At 40.4% G+C, this 16,856-nt stretch overlaps 1 protein-coding gene across 2 annotated transcripts in view; it reads right to left on the minus strand.

Moving 5' to 3' along the window:
- Positions 1-16,856, minus strand: part of fam189a1 (family with sequence similarity 189 member A1) — a 123,465-nt gene that overhangs the window by 26,837 nt on the left and 79,772 nt on the right. For both annotated transcript variants that reach the window (XM_037751674.1, XM_037751666.1), the window contains exon 3: positions 2,324-2,434. In XM_037751674.1, the coding sequence (XP_037607602.1) occupies positions 2,324-2,434 (111 nt within the window). The remainder of the gene's footprint in view (positions 1-2,323; positions 2,435-16,856) is intronic.

Here is a 16,856-nt window from a genome sequence, read left to right on the forward strand (position 1 = left end):
AGGTGGGCCTTTCTTTTAAGAGGGTAAAATACGTTTAGCTGCCGGCCCCGTCCACAGCAGTTGATGGAAATACAGGGGATTTCCTTCAATCAAAAAAAAGGTGAGTTCTGCTCAGCTTGTAGCTATCACATCTGAGAAAACAACCCTAGTGATGTCATCAGGGTTATCTTGACTTTGGCTCGGAGACTAAAAATGTGTAAGAGAAAGGCTGCGTTTCAAATTGGGGTTATGGAATTTGTAATACGAGGCATTTACAAGGAAATAGAAAACAACTAGATGCTACTGGTTTCATTTTGGGAAGTGAGGGATCAGGTGTTATTGGATATGGAATATGGGATGTAATTCACACATACAGACTCAAACACTGGCGATGTTGCAACGTGGGGGAGTTTAGAAAGATTCAGCCGGATGTAAATGTCTCTGACATATTCTCGCTTGTTTTTATTAGCTTGTGAAACTGAAGCCCATAGTTGTTTTCTAATCCACTCAACCCCGTAAAAGTACTTCAAACTAAAGGTCGGATTATGCTAGAAAAGAAAGGACAAAGTGTTTATAGATGTTCCAAACACCCACAGTCGAAGGGTGGGGTGAAAAGCTGATCACCCATCAAACAAGCACTTCTTGTGGAGTATTCGAATCCCTTTAATGTATCTGTATGAGGTAAACCCAGGATATCTCTGTGTCTGCTGCTTTGATTTTGACTAATCTTCTTTTAAACTGTCTCTTTAAAGTCTCCTAAATTTATGGCAGAGCAACACCAAATCACTGCGGTACTCTTTCAAAGTTGTTTATCCGTATTTGAGCTATTTTCGAGTCTGGCAAAGATGGATGTGATGATCACCGGCCATTAGTCACTAACAGACTAATAGTTCAGTTCACTTTTGATGTTGACTCAGATCTGCAGTCTGCTCGGAGCAGAAGAGCCGCCTGTAAGCCGGCCATGTGCCGACACTCTCGAATTGTGGACTCACATGCAGACAACAATGAACACATGCCTATTACTCACAATAACAAAATCCAAGTCTTGCAATAATCTTTCGCCTTTATTTACAGGCTTACGGCAGAGTCACTGTATATGTTTGTTATGACGATGTATGTTAGGCTACTCAGAAAGGCCATCATTTGATTCCCCCATCCTGACAATAGTCAGCAAAGCCTCGACTTGTTGATGGTTCTAAAGATTATCTTGCCAGATATTCCTGTCATGTGACGTGTGTTAAAAGCGTTTTTTACATCCACTGATGGACTGATTTCAAATCGGAAATATTAAACAAATGGCTATTTGGGGCGGCTGTGGCTCAGAAGTAGAGCTGGTCGTTCGGCAATCGGAAGGTCGGCGGTTCGATCCCCGGCTCCTCCAGTCCACATGTCGAAATGTCCTTGAGCAAGACACCTAACCCCAAATTGCTCCCGAAGGCATAGCCATTAGTGTGTGGAGAACCCGAGGACAGCCGATGACACAGTCTTGTGGGAATAAACGAGAGCTAATTGAGAACTAAACTGACTGAAAAAGGAAGGACAACAACCGCCGTCATGGCGGCCGCGGCTAATGCAAAACGCGAAGCATAAAGTAGTAGTAAGATGGACCTCAGAAATGGAGAACCAACTTGTTGATTTGTGGCAACAACACAAGTGTTTAATGTGTCTCCATGACTTCATCCATATGTTTGTCTTTTTCCTTTGTGAATTTTCTGTATGAAGTGTCTAGTAGTGCAAAAACTAACATCGCTAATTCTTCCTTCCCCGTCGTCCACCATGTTTGTTTACACATAAATTTTTTTGAGTCAGGACTCTTGTTGTTCATAAATGGAATCTGTTAGTGTGTGGTGTGCTGTTTTGGCCAAATCATTAACTTTATCATAACATGTCGTTATGTGTGGGGTTTCTCACATTTTCAACATCTGTTTAGTCTCGTCTTTTAGTAATGTAAAAAAAAAAAAAGTATTTTTTTCTGTTCTTTATTTCATTACATTTTGTCAAATCTGCACTTTGGAAAGTCAAATCAGAGATACTGGTAGCACTGGAAGGAGTAAAATGACCCGATTCCATCTATTATTGTGTGATGCCTGTGTGCATTATTACTCAGAAGAAGGGGGGTGATTTTGATGCATATTTCATCCATCAGGTTCTGACATTTGATTCCACAAAATGTATATATATATATACATATATATATACAGTATATGTATATATATATATATATATATATATATGTATATATAGGCCAAGTCAGAGACATACAGGGAATGTTTTGAAGCTTCAAAAATTGACAGCCAGATTAAATGACTTGTTAATGTACGAGTTAAGGTCCAGTTGGTCTCACCAGCTGACAGTCCTCCAGAGAGTTGACCAGCTGAGCGTTCTGGCAGGAGAGGATGGAGCCCGCCAGGTTGAGCATCACACACACCGCTGACAGCAGCATGAAGAATGTGATCTGTGACAGAGAAACAAATGGACAAAAAGAAGAACATTGTGTCAAAACTGTGGTGCTTACTAACAATGATTCGACACTTAACATCTTTCTGATATTGTGTTTGAAAGCAGCTGTAATACCAGAGGCGCGGTGTGCTTTGCCAATCGCTCCAATCACTCACAGTGATTTCAACAGATCGCCAAGAGGAAATTAGCACTGATGTCAAGAGAAATCAATAACCTGTTTCTCACACAGACCTCCAGAGTCTGACGGCGAGACAAATCATAATCACAGAAAAGCTTTTCACCCAATGACATAACAAACAACTTACTGTCAGATGGAAATTCTCAACCCACGAAGAGCTATCTCTATCTTCCTCGACATCTGTTGTGTTGCAGATGTCTTTCAGTCAGTATACAACACAGACACACACACACACACACACACACACACACACACTAACACCAGTCTCAACAGAACTAATATTTCTCTACGCTCCCAGCCGATAGAGCTGGCAGTTTAGGTCTAATGTACTTTCACACCAAAGGTCCCCTTGGCCCCCTTCTCCTCGGGGTAATAGCTTCTTTTTATTTCCTGGCTGACAGCCCCGTGGATATCAATCCCGTTAGCTGAAATATGGCTACCATTTCTGCTACTTTAAATTACAGGTCAAGCGTAACGGAAAGAGTTTTAAAACTGACAACAGACAACCAGCCCTCTCCGTCCAGGATATTGGACACCAGCCACCAGTTTTTTCTGAAATTCTTCACAAGCTCATAGTTGATGAATTTAATATAAAATCCCAATGACAGCCTATTTAGATTTTACAAAGAATAAAAATCCTGGAACAGTGTTGTTGGAGGACATAAAGGCCATTAGCAGGAGGAGTCTGACGGCTATAAAGGTTATTGAGAACACACATACACAGATGGAGAGGAGGAGAGAGCGACCAGGGGGCGGAGAAGGAAGGAGCTGGAGGTGGCGTGTAATAAACAGATGGAGTGATAAGTTTAAGTGCTTTTCACCATGGCAGAAAATTGAAAGATTGAGAGGCTGATGGGCGAGCTTGAGGAGCACCTCTTTGAATGGAAAATCAGAAAAAGAGTGACGGAAAATGCAAAGTTAAAACAAAGGCAAAGAGGCAATCATGATTAGACAGTGACGGAGAAGAATAAGAGAAGACAGACAGAACAAGACTCTGTAGTTTCATGGTTCATTGGTTCATTGGTGGTGGTGATGTGTAGATCTGATTAATTAGCATTTAATTTGAATGTGATATCAGCTGTCTGGTTCTCCGGTTGATCAGCTGCACGAGAATATAATCAAGTCTCCGGGAAGAGCACTGGTGGTATCGTACAGTGGCCCAGCCCGTTTGCACGAAAAGGCCTGTGAATGCCACAATAATGTGCAAGGCATTTAGTGTGCACCCACGTGTCATTTGTACACCATGTAGTCTGTACTGATTGCAATGTAAACGCATCGTGACGTAAAATAAAAAGCACAAAAGACCGCTTATGGCGGGAGGGGAGCCATCCTTAATTTCATTATTTACACCTGTGCTTTTCCTACTGTGACAAGTCAAAATGTCATCTGTGAAAAATGCCTATGATGGATGACATTTTGAAACACATTATCCAGAAATAGACTTATCTGGCAAGATTTTACATAAAATACACCCGTTCTGTCTGCCACTTCTGAAATCTATGTAGAAGGCTTTAGACTTGAGACACTGAGTCAGTGGTACCAGACCGTATAAATATGGAATATATCATGTAACCTTAATACATGACTATTTTTAACTTAGCAGTTGTTTTTTAAAAATGATATTTCTTAATAAAATGAAAAGCTATCTGCCATGGTGACAGGTGACCTGAAATTTTTACCTGCCGTAGCCATCAATTACCCTGTATTTGGCAGATGCTAATTTCTTTCACTGGACGTATGTCATGGGGGCGTTGCACATTAATCGGAGTATGCATGGCTGCATGTAAATGGGAATATTAGTGGAATATTAATTTTCATTAGCCATGTAAACAGCTTAGTAGGAATATTGTCTTTTTCAAAATAAGGGCAACAAACGTAATATTTTGTGCTTGTAAACGTAGTCATTGATTTCATTTTATCGATGCTGCTGTAAGTTACAGATATGACTGATTTTCTGTACGCTAGATAAAGTTTGGAAGGACTGAAGTATCTCACCCAGACTGATGGGATCTGTCTGTCACTGTGGAAAAAAACACTAACAGAGATGGGCCGTATAAATTCATGAACAGTGTTTCTCTTCATTCATAGTGATGAATGGTTTTGAAACTCCCTGAGATTTGTGAAAAGTAGAAATATCACTAACGCAATGATGTCTCTACACTTTCAAATGTTCAGACAGTGTCTGAAGTATCTACTGCCAACTTGGATTTATTTCGTTTTAAGAAATACAAGCAAACCTGAGGGCTCTTCAATGTGAACGTTAGTTTGGTATTACAGAGGAATACTGTTACCGCTGGTTCCTTAATATCCAGAGAGAGACAGACTTTTGTCATAACATCCAGACTGGCTCATACATCATTGATTACCAGGTGTGAAGGTAACTTTTTCAAACTGCTGTTCTGCAGAAAGCATCTTCATTAGTTCATATGGGAGTGCAGAAGTGTTTAACTTGAATAGTGCCATGACAATAACACAACGAGGATATTGTAATGCACAAACCAGTGACAGTAAAAGCTCCCAGACACACAGGCCATCAGTTGTATTTGAATAAAACCTCTCCGGGTCTGCATTGTTGCCAGCTGAGCCAGTCGGATAAAATGCTGCGCCTCAAACAATAACCAACTGAGGAGAAAACAATCTCTCTTTATCAAAGCTCCAGTGACTTCTGGAGTGAGCTGCCATAATATCACGCCGCTTTAAAACAACATTTAGTTTTTTGTTGTGTACATTTGCATAATTGTTACAGAAATCTGTGTCAGATCTTCCAATTACTCTTTATTGTAATCTGCGGCTACAATTAAAAGTGTGCCACCGTGAAACAACAAAAGACGATTCCACCGCAGACACACTGGCTGAATTGTGTGTTTTTGGGGAACAATGGTGAAAAAGTCCCCCAAGAAATCATTGTGATATCCAAACAGTCCTCTTCAGGCCTGTGTGACCCGGGTGTCACCTGTGCGTCCCCCCGTAGTTTCTCTCTGCTGAGCTGATTGTCACGCCTGGCCCCACACCAATGCCTTCTCATTACCATGTAGCACCATTTAGCAACTAGTCATTAATTACTGCTGCGCTGCCCTCTGCACGTCAAAGAGGTAAACACGCACACACGCACGCGCCACTCGGTCGCGGTAACAGCCGAGGCAGATTTACGCTGTGTGTCATCATCACATCGTTTAGCGCTCGCTGCGGAGGACAATAGACCACAATATAATCACCATTCATCTCCATGACACGCACTCATAGATTACGATATAAGACCCAAGGTTCAGGTGTATCACTGTAATTCTCCATAACTGTCACTGAGGTGAAAACCATTTGGCTTTAGCTTTGCTTCTTCCTATCCTTCATCCAGCTGCAGCAGTTCTTCAAACTACAGAGGAAAAGGATCTAAAACATGACGGACCATATGTGTTGTAAAAAGGAATCAGACTGGTTGGAGTTTTGTTCTTGTGCACTGGAGATACAAGTTGTAGTTAGATCTGTAAGGGGTATAATCTTAAAGGTACCTTGTGGAGTTTTTGACCACTAGTAGCGTAATGATGAGCAATATTTTTTCTGAGGGGGGTCCTGATTGTTTGTTCTCATGCACAAGGGTCATAGACTATATACATAAGAAGTGTATGTAGCAACCGTGACGTCACCAATTGGTTTGTGGACTGCTGTTTTGATGCCTCAAGTTCGGCATTTTGGCCGTCACCATCTTGTTTTTTTGCAACCAGAAGTGACGCTAAGTACAACGGAACACTGAATAAGACATTTTTAGGCGACCAAAATGTTAAAATTAACTTTCATGAACTGAAAACACACTGTGAAAGGGTTAAAGTTGTAAGACGAAAACACGGACAACTCCCAGACCGGATAACGCCGTGGTAGCGACCTGTCAATCACAAGGTAGCCGGTGGTGGTAACACACAAAGAAATACAGCAATGTGTCATCAAAGGCAGCGAAGAAGAAAACTGTTAGTTAGTAAAAATGGATTTAAACAATGCAGGATTTAAAATACTTTCATTTTGAGTAATCCTGAATGTAAACAGAAACTTTGATTATTTACATGAAAACTCCACGGGGCAAAAGTTCGACATTTTGAGAAATACACCTATTCACTCTCTGGCGGAAAGACAGATAAGAGGATCAATACGATACGATACGATTGTACCGATTAAACAAACAAGCGATAACGTTTCAAATAGTGAGCTTTAGAGGTGGATTTTGTATTCTATGGACAGAGCTAAGGTCGCTGTTTCCAGTCTTTGTGTTAAACTAAGATAACCGCCTGCTGGTTGTAGCATTATATTTATGTAATGGACAGACAAGAGAGTGGCATCAATCTTCTAATCCAACTGCCGGCAGAATTGTCCAAAAGGGTGTCCTTGTGTGGAGTGTGGATTTTCAATAGACATGGGAAATCTGAGTAAAACAATGCCAATTCAACAATTAACACAAACTCTAAACATCAGCATTTACAGTTCACCTTCAATACATTTGTCTAAATCACAAGTCTCAGTCAAGAAAATAGATGCTTCTTGGACGGCTGTTATTCAAACACATCTCGTCTTTCCATTGTTAAGCTCTCCTCATCTATCTGCGCAGCCACCGACAAAAACCCAGCTCATTCATCATCTCTGTTTATTTGAAGAAGAGTTAAGATAAGCATCTCAGTGGGGAAACTGGGCTGACGCAGCAGCAAACAATAATAGGCTGTCATTGTTTCATTATAAACCAACTAATAAGAAATACAAAGATAGTTAATAGAAATAAGAACAGAGCAAAGCAGGAGCTCATATATCATCAACTGACAATTTCAGCAGTAATTTAAGCAGCAATGTATGAATATTTTATTATTGGAGTATATGCCCTGAAGCTTGCACATATATGCACAAAACCGGCATGTAGATGTATAATAGGTTATAACAAGACATATACATTCAATGTATATATCCATACAGGTGCAGAATGTGCAGATTATGTGCATTACCAGCTGTTCAAGTTATTAAACATGTGTGGCGCAAATCTGATAATGTGCAAAGTGCATGTGCAGTTTTGTCTCCTAGTACCATTATGACTGAAACATTCACTAAAATACAGATGCATAAAAATAACCGTGTGCATAATAACCTTCTCATGTTTATTAGTTCTACAGATTATCTGCTTTTGCTTCATGAAGGCAGATGATTAAAATTCCAACACTATAAAAGCTTAAGAGTACATCTCTTTCTCACACGTCGTACAGCTGCAACACAGGGTATGCACTGCATTTCTCGCATGCGTAACAACTGCAGAAAATCTGTTAACTTGATGATAGTGACATAATATCTATTGAATATCAGGACCAAAAGAGTGTATTGTTATCTGAATCGAGGATCTAAAGATAGAAGAAGTTGTATGCAGTGAGAGAAACGTCAGAGAAACTTGCCCCAAGTCAGACAAACTTGTGACTTGGGGCTGTATTGTTGATGCTGCTGTTTGTCCTCATTAATCACTTATATCGTTTTTAGTGCTGAGTGGTGAAGCCAAAGGCAATTTGTCATCATGTGGACGATAAAGCTCCTAATTAACTTAATAGAGGAAAGGTGTTAAACTCTACAGCGGATTGATTAGTTGATAAGTTTATCAATGGAAAATGAATTGGTCTTTTTTGAAGCAAAAATGCCTGAAATATTCTCTGGAGTTGGAACTGAAGATTTGCTGCTTTTCTCTGTTTTCTAAAATTTCTAAAAAACATTTGGGTTTTGGACTGTTGGGCTTAAAAAAACAAGGCATTTGCTATTTTCTGACATTTCATTCCTCTGGAGTGCAAGTTCACTTTGGTACATTTTTGTTGACTTTCTATGCAATATTTTTCTTTATTACGACATACGAATGGTATCCTCCCAGCACAAACTCACATACAAGTCTGATTTATCATTTAATCAACAAGTATAAAGCTGCAAAGAACCCAAAATGCAAGGAAAAATAACACAGGTGCTTATAAACATTTGTAGTGATATTCACTCTAAATATCACTATACAAACTACAGTTACCGTTCAAGGTTATAAATATTATATTTATACACACAAATACAGCAGCAAAAATGTAAGAAATAAAACTATAATACGGTCCATTTACATGTAAAGTGATTTTATTCAAACTGTATTTTGTGTCTTTTTCATTGAAAGTCTACTGTTTGCGTGTAAATCACTGAATAATAATTCAAAGATTTGGTTTAAAAGACCTGTGACATCTATACAGACATGAATGACAGATTGTGTGAAAGCTCCACATCAGCACTTACAGCTGTTTTTCTCAGCTTGTCTCTGTATGATATATAAATAAAGTTATGTTACTATAAATGAAACATGCTCTGTGTGTTCACCGATTAATAGACAAACCAAGAAAATAATCTGCAAATTAATCAATAATGAAAATAATAGTTAGTTATAGCCCTATTCAACTGCACTCATCCAAGTACAGCGTCCAGCAGCTTTTTTGTGTCTTTTCTGCCAAACCTGGTGTCAGACAGGTGCAGACTGGTGTGGCTGAATAACTGCTGAAACACTGGCCCTCTACGACTACAGCAGTGGATAATGCTAATGTGGTATGACAGTGAGATATGAGCTCCTACTGTAGAGTTCCCAAGAAGTAAACAGTGACCGCACTGTGGGATACGACAACATTCAAATTAGCCTCATGACATGATGATGTACACCTGAAGTTTCACCCTGTGGATGTGCCTCAGGGCTAACTAATTAAAGATTGGGCATCAGATGGAAATTGAATCAAAGGAGAATTTGAAACACTGTTAGCATCCTTTGACTGCAGCACAAATTAGTATTTAATCCACAGCAGCACTGCGACACAACACTATTTATGTTAAAATATCTTTGAGCCATGAGAGTTGGAGGCAATGTTGTTTTGTTTTGGCTCCTGATGAGCGGATCACAAACCCTGTGATTCAGTTTCCCTCTGACACTGTTTATCAATCCTCAGGCCCTGCAGAGCTCAGAAACATCTGTGAACAAAAGACACCTTAAGGAGAATAAGAGATCATTACTGGATATTGATTAAGAGGAAACAATGCCATATATTGGCCTTAGATCTTAAAAGTACAGTGTGTAGGATTTGGGGGCATCTAGTGGTGTGGTTGCAGATTGCAACCAGCTGAGTAGGCTACCCTTCCGCACACTCCTCCCTTTCCAAGACTGCGGTAACGTGAGGGCAAAACCATGGTAACGCTGTTCGCCTCGCTCAGAGGCCATCCTTACCAAAATAACACTACTTTTTAAGAGCAACAGAAGTCAGGTGGCGGCTGGCGGTAAAACGGTTTTGCACTCTGCGGCTCACGTTACCCCAGTTTTACAGGCGTGTCGGAGAACTATGGTGGCCTTCAGGTAACGTAATAACCAAGCGGCAACCTGTGGTGCTGAGAAATGAAGGCAACGCAGAAGTGCCAAAAACAATGCAATTCCTCTGATGGCTACTTGAGGCAGGCTTCAAAACGAGTCAATCCCCATAGGCCTCTATGTTAAAATGGCCGACTTTACAGCAGAAATAAACATGTTTACAGCCTGGTGCAAAAAACTGTTTTGGTCTCTATAGCTAATTTCCCGTTCAAGACAACTGTACGAGGGGATGAATTTTTATGCAACTCACTTGAATTATATTTAGGCTTAAAGTTCGGCATAATTGAGGCCACTTTGAGTGACAGGTGGGTGCCGTCACTAGCTGCTAGCCGTCTGCTCTGCTGCGTCACCCGGGCAGCCTCATCTCCACCAACGATCCACCTCTTTGTCCATTTTTGGATTAGCCGGGAGTTAGGCTGGGTTGTCACTGTCAAGTTGACGACGGACGGAGTCACCCACTTTGTGCTTCACAATGGTTCCTCAGAAACCTATGGGTGAGTCATGGACTATGTCCATATTTTATACAGTCTATGGCAATAACGTAAAAAACTCTCTCTACAGCCAGTGTTTGGTTTGTCCGTTCTGGGCTACTGTAGAAACATGGCAGAGCAACATGGCGGACTCTTTGAAGAGGACCCGCTCCCTATGCAGATATGAAGGGCTCATTCTGAGCTAACGAAAACACGATACTCAAGTTTCAGGTGATTATACACTAATGAAAACATAGTTATGAATATCATATTCCATTTCTGCTGACAGATGTCCCGAAATGTTACACACTGTTCCTTTAAAGTAATTTCAAATACATTAAAATACACACAACCTGGGGGTTAAGCCACAATCAGTAAAGAAAACAACGTATTCCTCCTGGTGCCCCCGCAACTGACTTTATAAACACACTTGAGAAAGCAAATCCAAAGCTGCAACAGCTGGTTCCTATTGGTTCCCACTGCTAACTGAAATAACTTTCTACCTTCCTGCTCCCTCCTTCCACCGAGGGCCGCGGTGTATATTCTTATATGCGTGTGTGCGTATGTGTGTGTGTGTGTGTGTTAAGACCACATCACCAGTATTAGTTGTGATAGGAGTTGAGTGACCCTGAGTTCAGTGCAGGTCCAAATAAACAGTGGAGGTGTTGATACTAACTCTCAGCAGCAGAACCCAGGGGACGTCACACTAAACCAGACGTAACGACTTCCACAGACCCCTAATCCTGCCGGGGAATAACTTCATCTCAGGAGCACACATCACTTTAAACCCCCATTCATGTAAGTATATGTACTTAGAAATATTGGGACACACATACATTTGCAGAGACTCTACCCCGACAAAAACACTGATAGGAATCTAAAGAGAGTACAGTGAACAGAAAACCAAATTTACCGAAAAAATAAACACAGTTGAACACAGCATACACATTTGCATATTCTCAGTACTTTAAGGCGTTGTTTACACTGCACAGCAAAAGGATCGCATGGAGATTAAGTTCACACCAAGCACCTTGTTTCCAGAAATTGATGTATTTCCCGTTAAATGGGAAACTGGTTTTGTGGAGTGCATGATAAAGTTACACCAAATATTTTCAGCTAAAGATAATGAAAGGAAGATAGTGGATTCCTGCACACCGGCAATAGGAAGTGATGTTTCGACATAGACCCTCATCAGACATACAAGATGTTATCACAGCCTTAAAACTAGCTTTGTTCTATGTGGGCAGGAAAGATATATTTCTGTAGTCGTTGACTGTAAAGGCCTTTATACACCGGGGGTGTGACGAATTAATGACACAAAAATGTGAAATACTCGTCTGCGAATATTTAGCATCAAAACTATTCATGCTGGTAGCGACGCAAATTTGCAACAGTTGCAACTATTTTCAATAAAAGGTTCAAATAGATTCGTGCTAGCAGAGGACCAACTACCGGGATCCTATTGACCCAGAGCAGCGAAAATTGTTATAAAGTCTAAACTACTGTAAGTTATTTTAGTTTCCTTTTAGTGACATGCTCTGAGTGAGTCTGCCTCTGGTAAACGGTTACGCAGTGTATATGTCTAGGGCTTTTATTGTGAAAAGGTGAGAACGGAAGTAGTGGATCTGGTCTGCATTGCGTTTGTCAAAGTTGAAAGGAGTAATAAAGTTTGCCTCTGTGTTGTTGTAAACTAAATATAATGTACGTTGTGACCATAGACTGTATATATAGATGGACGACGCTAGAAAGACATAACAACTAACCACAATATCTCTATAACTACGTTTATGATTGACACGTTATATTACATAGACTCGTGACGGTTATGGAAAGTTAAAGTTCCTGCATAACTACTTTGCTTAGACAAACTGTCAATCATGATGTTTTGATAGCATCATATAACTCATTAAAACCAAACTACTGAACACTTGAAAAAAAGAGCACTTGAACATACAATACATCATTGTGATAAGAACTAACTAAAATGACAGAAACAATCTTTGGGAAAAAATCATTTCACATGTACTTTTTAGTTTGGCCCATGTTCCATCCGCTAACATGGAGGAGGCGGGATTTGTATGACCCATACTGCAGCCAGCCACCAGGGGGCGATGTTTAAGCTTCACTTTTGGGGAGCTGTCTTGTCGTCCGTCTTTATGCAAAGTCTATGGTATTGAATATGTCCGTTCCGCACATCGTGATTGGTTGACGTCTCTCTTCATGGTGCGAAAGCTCAGAAAAATCGACTTGTTCTTAAAAAGATTATGCCGCTTTTGCCGTAATATTCACGTTCTGTGTAAAAGTACTCACGACAAAAACAACAGTTAAAATATATGACGTACAAATTAATCACACAAAAAAAACCTCCCCCACTGTATAAAGGCCTTAAGAGTTAAATAAATGAAACAACCTGCCTTGTTACTTTGTAGACTTTGATGTGCAGCCATGTTGACAGCATGTCAGACTGCATCTCCACAGGCTGTGATGGATTAGTTCCTGTGGTTACAGACATCATGTGGAAGTTGCAGTCCAACACCTTTTATTGGCAGATGAGCCGTGAAACCCAAACCAAGCGTGCTGAACTACATCGCTCATGTTGGAGTACGTTTGGAAATTCAACCTTTTGCCTTTATAATAATGTGAATTCACACTTCAAATATAGCACCTCTACCTCCAAACAGGCACATGAGTAGAGGATAGATAATGGGTAATCAGATAGGCAGGTACTTGGGTGTATAAGGGAAGTAGAGGTGCTCTGTATAAGGAGTTCATCTGTGCTAGTGCTCACACATATTGATTAAAACAGACCATGAAGGACAGCATCAACCCGAGGGTCAGTGGCTGATTAACCTCCACTCCTCAACATTTTAATCAACCACTGACCTCTAAAGAGCTAAAACAAGGAGGCTCTGTCTTCTCCGCTCCCCTCAAGGCTCTTGGTGGGGGGGCTGCTGTAATGAGACAGGCCTATAATGAACCGGGTCCCAGCAGACTCTCACACCACACTGAAGTACAGCACGGACTTTGTAAAAGATACTGCTCGCCTGAGGCGGGTTCATTGAAAATCAAGGAAGACGTCTCCATAAGTGAGTAATAAGATGTAAAACACTGTCAAATATGTATATTACATACAAAACATTACAGGCTGTGATATGTGATTGGAAGATCAGATCTTGGTTTAAAGGAACGGTGTGTAACATTTAGGGGGATCTATTGGCAGAAATGGAATATAACATTAATAAGTATGTTTTCTTTAGTCTATAATTACCTGAAAATGTTAATCGTTGTGTTTTCGTTACCTTAGAATGAGCCGTTTACGTCTACATACAGAGCAGGTCCTCTTCACAGAGCCGGCCGCCATGTTTCTACAGTAGCCCAGAACGGACAAACCAAACTCTGACTCTAAATAGGGCCATTCGTGTTTTCACGTTTTCAAGTTGGCTACTGTAGTTCTCAAACACGCTTGGCACATGGGAGCAGTTCATTGAGGTCTCAGCTAATGTTAGCTAGTCAATAAATTTCATCCAATATCTTCATGACACATGATATGGAGCAGATTTGATGACATTTTAATGTAAGCAAGACTGGATAGTGCAAATTAAAAGTAGTAACCTACATTATTTGTACAAAACTAAAGTAACTCATGAACGTGCACTCGGAGCACGGGCTGAAGGTTAAGAGACGGTCACGGAGTTCACCGAAGCGCGCACTGCTACGTCCTGCAAAACCACGCCCACCCAGGTGAAACACCAAGTTTTTAGGGAGTCCCTTAAAAATGTATCCAATTTATATGTTGAAGTTTCTCTGACAAAATGTGATAATAAAAAAATATGGCAACGTTTTATAAGTAGGCCTATGTCAGCTACATAGACCCATGTAGCTATACAACAACAATAACACACATTTAAACACGCTATGCCATGAATAAGAATATAAAATGTTGTTGAAAGCATTTTTAAATCAAGTTTAAAAAAATGTGAGGTGTTTTCTAAAATGATCTCCTGACTTAAATTGAGTGTTTTCCAGATGAAGTTCAGTCTCTTTATAGCTTTTCTCTTTTTCTCATTTTTAGCTATATACTACAGCAGCATGGAACTGTTGGTTGGTTGGTTGATCCAACACTTTGGTCCAAAACCGAAATATCTCAACAACTATTGAATGTATTGACGTGCAATTTTGTACACACATTCATGCTCCCCAGATGATGAAGTCTAGTCAAGTCCACTGACGTTTCCTCCAGCACCACCAGCAGATTGACATTTGTGGTTGTGAGTGAAATGTCTCAACAACTAACGGACAGACTGTCATAAAATTTGATAGACATTCATGTCCCCATCAGGATGAATTGTAAAACCCCGCTGAACTTTTTTACTAAATACATGCAAAACTAATGACATTCCCACCAATTGTGCTTTGCGGTTAGTGCTAAACGTAACTAAACAAAGATAGTGAACATGGTGAACCTGCTTCACATCAGCATGTCAGCATTATCTTTGTTAGCATCTTAGCATGCTGACATTAGCATTAAGCAAAGCACACCTTCACATGGCTGTAGTCTTGTTTAGTGATAGACTTTTAAAGAAAGGTGTTTAAATGTATGAATAACCATTGGAGACAGTGTTATATCTATACTAGCAGCTGTGGCACCAGTATACATTAGCCGCCTCCGCTCTGTCCGTGGCATTTCTTGTGCTGCTCCTCGACATTTCAACATGCAAATTAACTTTCCAGTATTGTTAAATATTAATTAAAGGTCAAAGGACCTCCTGAGACCCCACATGTTTAGCACACTGTTTTGAATGTTTTCCAATGACATTGAAATAGTCAATTTTGTAAGTTGTGGACGAACAGTATCGCACTAAGATACAGGTACTTATAGTCTTAGGCCAGGGTTCGACAGTAAGGGTTACCAGGTGATCCTAACCTGACCGGCCAGATGGTTTGTTACACAGAACAATCTCAGAAGCCGTTATTTGAAACTGTTTGGAAAAAGGCAGGCACTTTCAAAGACTACTTGGCAGGTGATTGGATGAACCATCTGTCAATCAAACTCTTGCAGATGCCAGTCAGGAGCAGAGCGAAAACATCTTTTCCATCAAGAAAAGCCCAAAGTGCCGTTTTTTGTTTTTCTTTCAAAGAAGAACTCTCCAGTTCGGATATAACCGATGCTATTGCAGCTATGCTAACCTCTTCAGGAGCCGCCATTGTTGTTTTGAACGAACAATCGCCTCTCTGTGTCGCGTCACACACACCTAAGCCTTGCCCGTAGCTACCAGCAGCTACCAGCAGTTCCTCACAGGACGCTGATTGGTCCGTGCTCTGGCTCTGTAAACACATTACCTGAAGCCTGACGAGATGGATTTTCGTGTGATATGGGATCCCGCGATTCTTGAGTGAGTGAGCATAGTATCTTAATTACTCAAAATATAAGGTCACTAAAAAAGCAACCATATTTTCAGTTTTGGCAAACAAAAGCTGATGCCACTTTTACAAATTAATGATGAGCTCCGTCTTAGGCAATGTTTTTCTGTTATATTTTTTGTGCTTTTCCCTGTAAATATGATGACTCTATATTTGTATGTTTTAAGAAGTATGATGAACCAATAAACAGAGCTATTAAACAACTCTTTTGCCTTTTATTTGAGGCTGAAAGTGGTCATAATGATTGCAGGAGAGCAACGTGACCTGAGCTGTGACTATTTGCTCTAACACCTCTAATGCTGCCGCAGCCTGGATCATGCCGCTCTCGCTCCTCTGAGCCATCAGATAAGGGGGTCTATCTAATTCATATTCTAATTAATATGGAGCCACACTTCCTGCTTCTCAGGGCCTTAGGGGAGGACATCATTCATCCGGCGTTATCTTGAGTCGAAAGGTTCCCGTTCTCCCAGCCAACCGTTCTCTTTCACACTCTGCTCGGCTTTCTCACACTCTGTTCATCCCTTTGTCCGATCCCTTACCTGTCACTTCCTGTCATTTTACACATAATAAGAGCGCGCGGAAGATAGAAATAAAGAATCAAGGATGGTTATAATAGGTGTGCGCTTTTATATGCTGAGAGAGGCAATGTAATATAAATGCAAAGGAGAGGAATCAAGAGAAAAAAAAAGGAGACAGCGTGAATAAAACTGCTAAATAAGAAATACATATTTAGGAAGGAAGTGAAAAAACTTAAATTCTCCTTGATAAATGTATACAACTGAAAACACGGCATAAAACAGACTTTGAGACAAGTACTACTTACTTGTGCTTTTTTACTAATATGTTTGCACTATGGAACTGTGATGCTGGAAACTTGAATTTCCCTCGGGATCAATAAAGTTACTATCTATCTATCTATCTATCTATCTACCTATCTATGACACGAGCTGTTTAACAGAGGTATATT

This window comes from Sebastes umbrosus, chromosome 2 (genome assembly GCF_015220745.1).
Source record: "Sebastes umbrosus isolate fSebUmb1 chromosome 2, fSebUmb1.pri, whole genome shotgun sequence".
Classification (NCBI taxonomy): Eukaryota; Metazoa; Chordata; class Actinopteri; order Perciformes; family Sebastidae; genus Sebastes; species Sebastes umbrosus.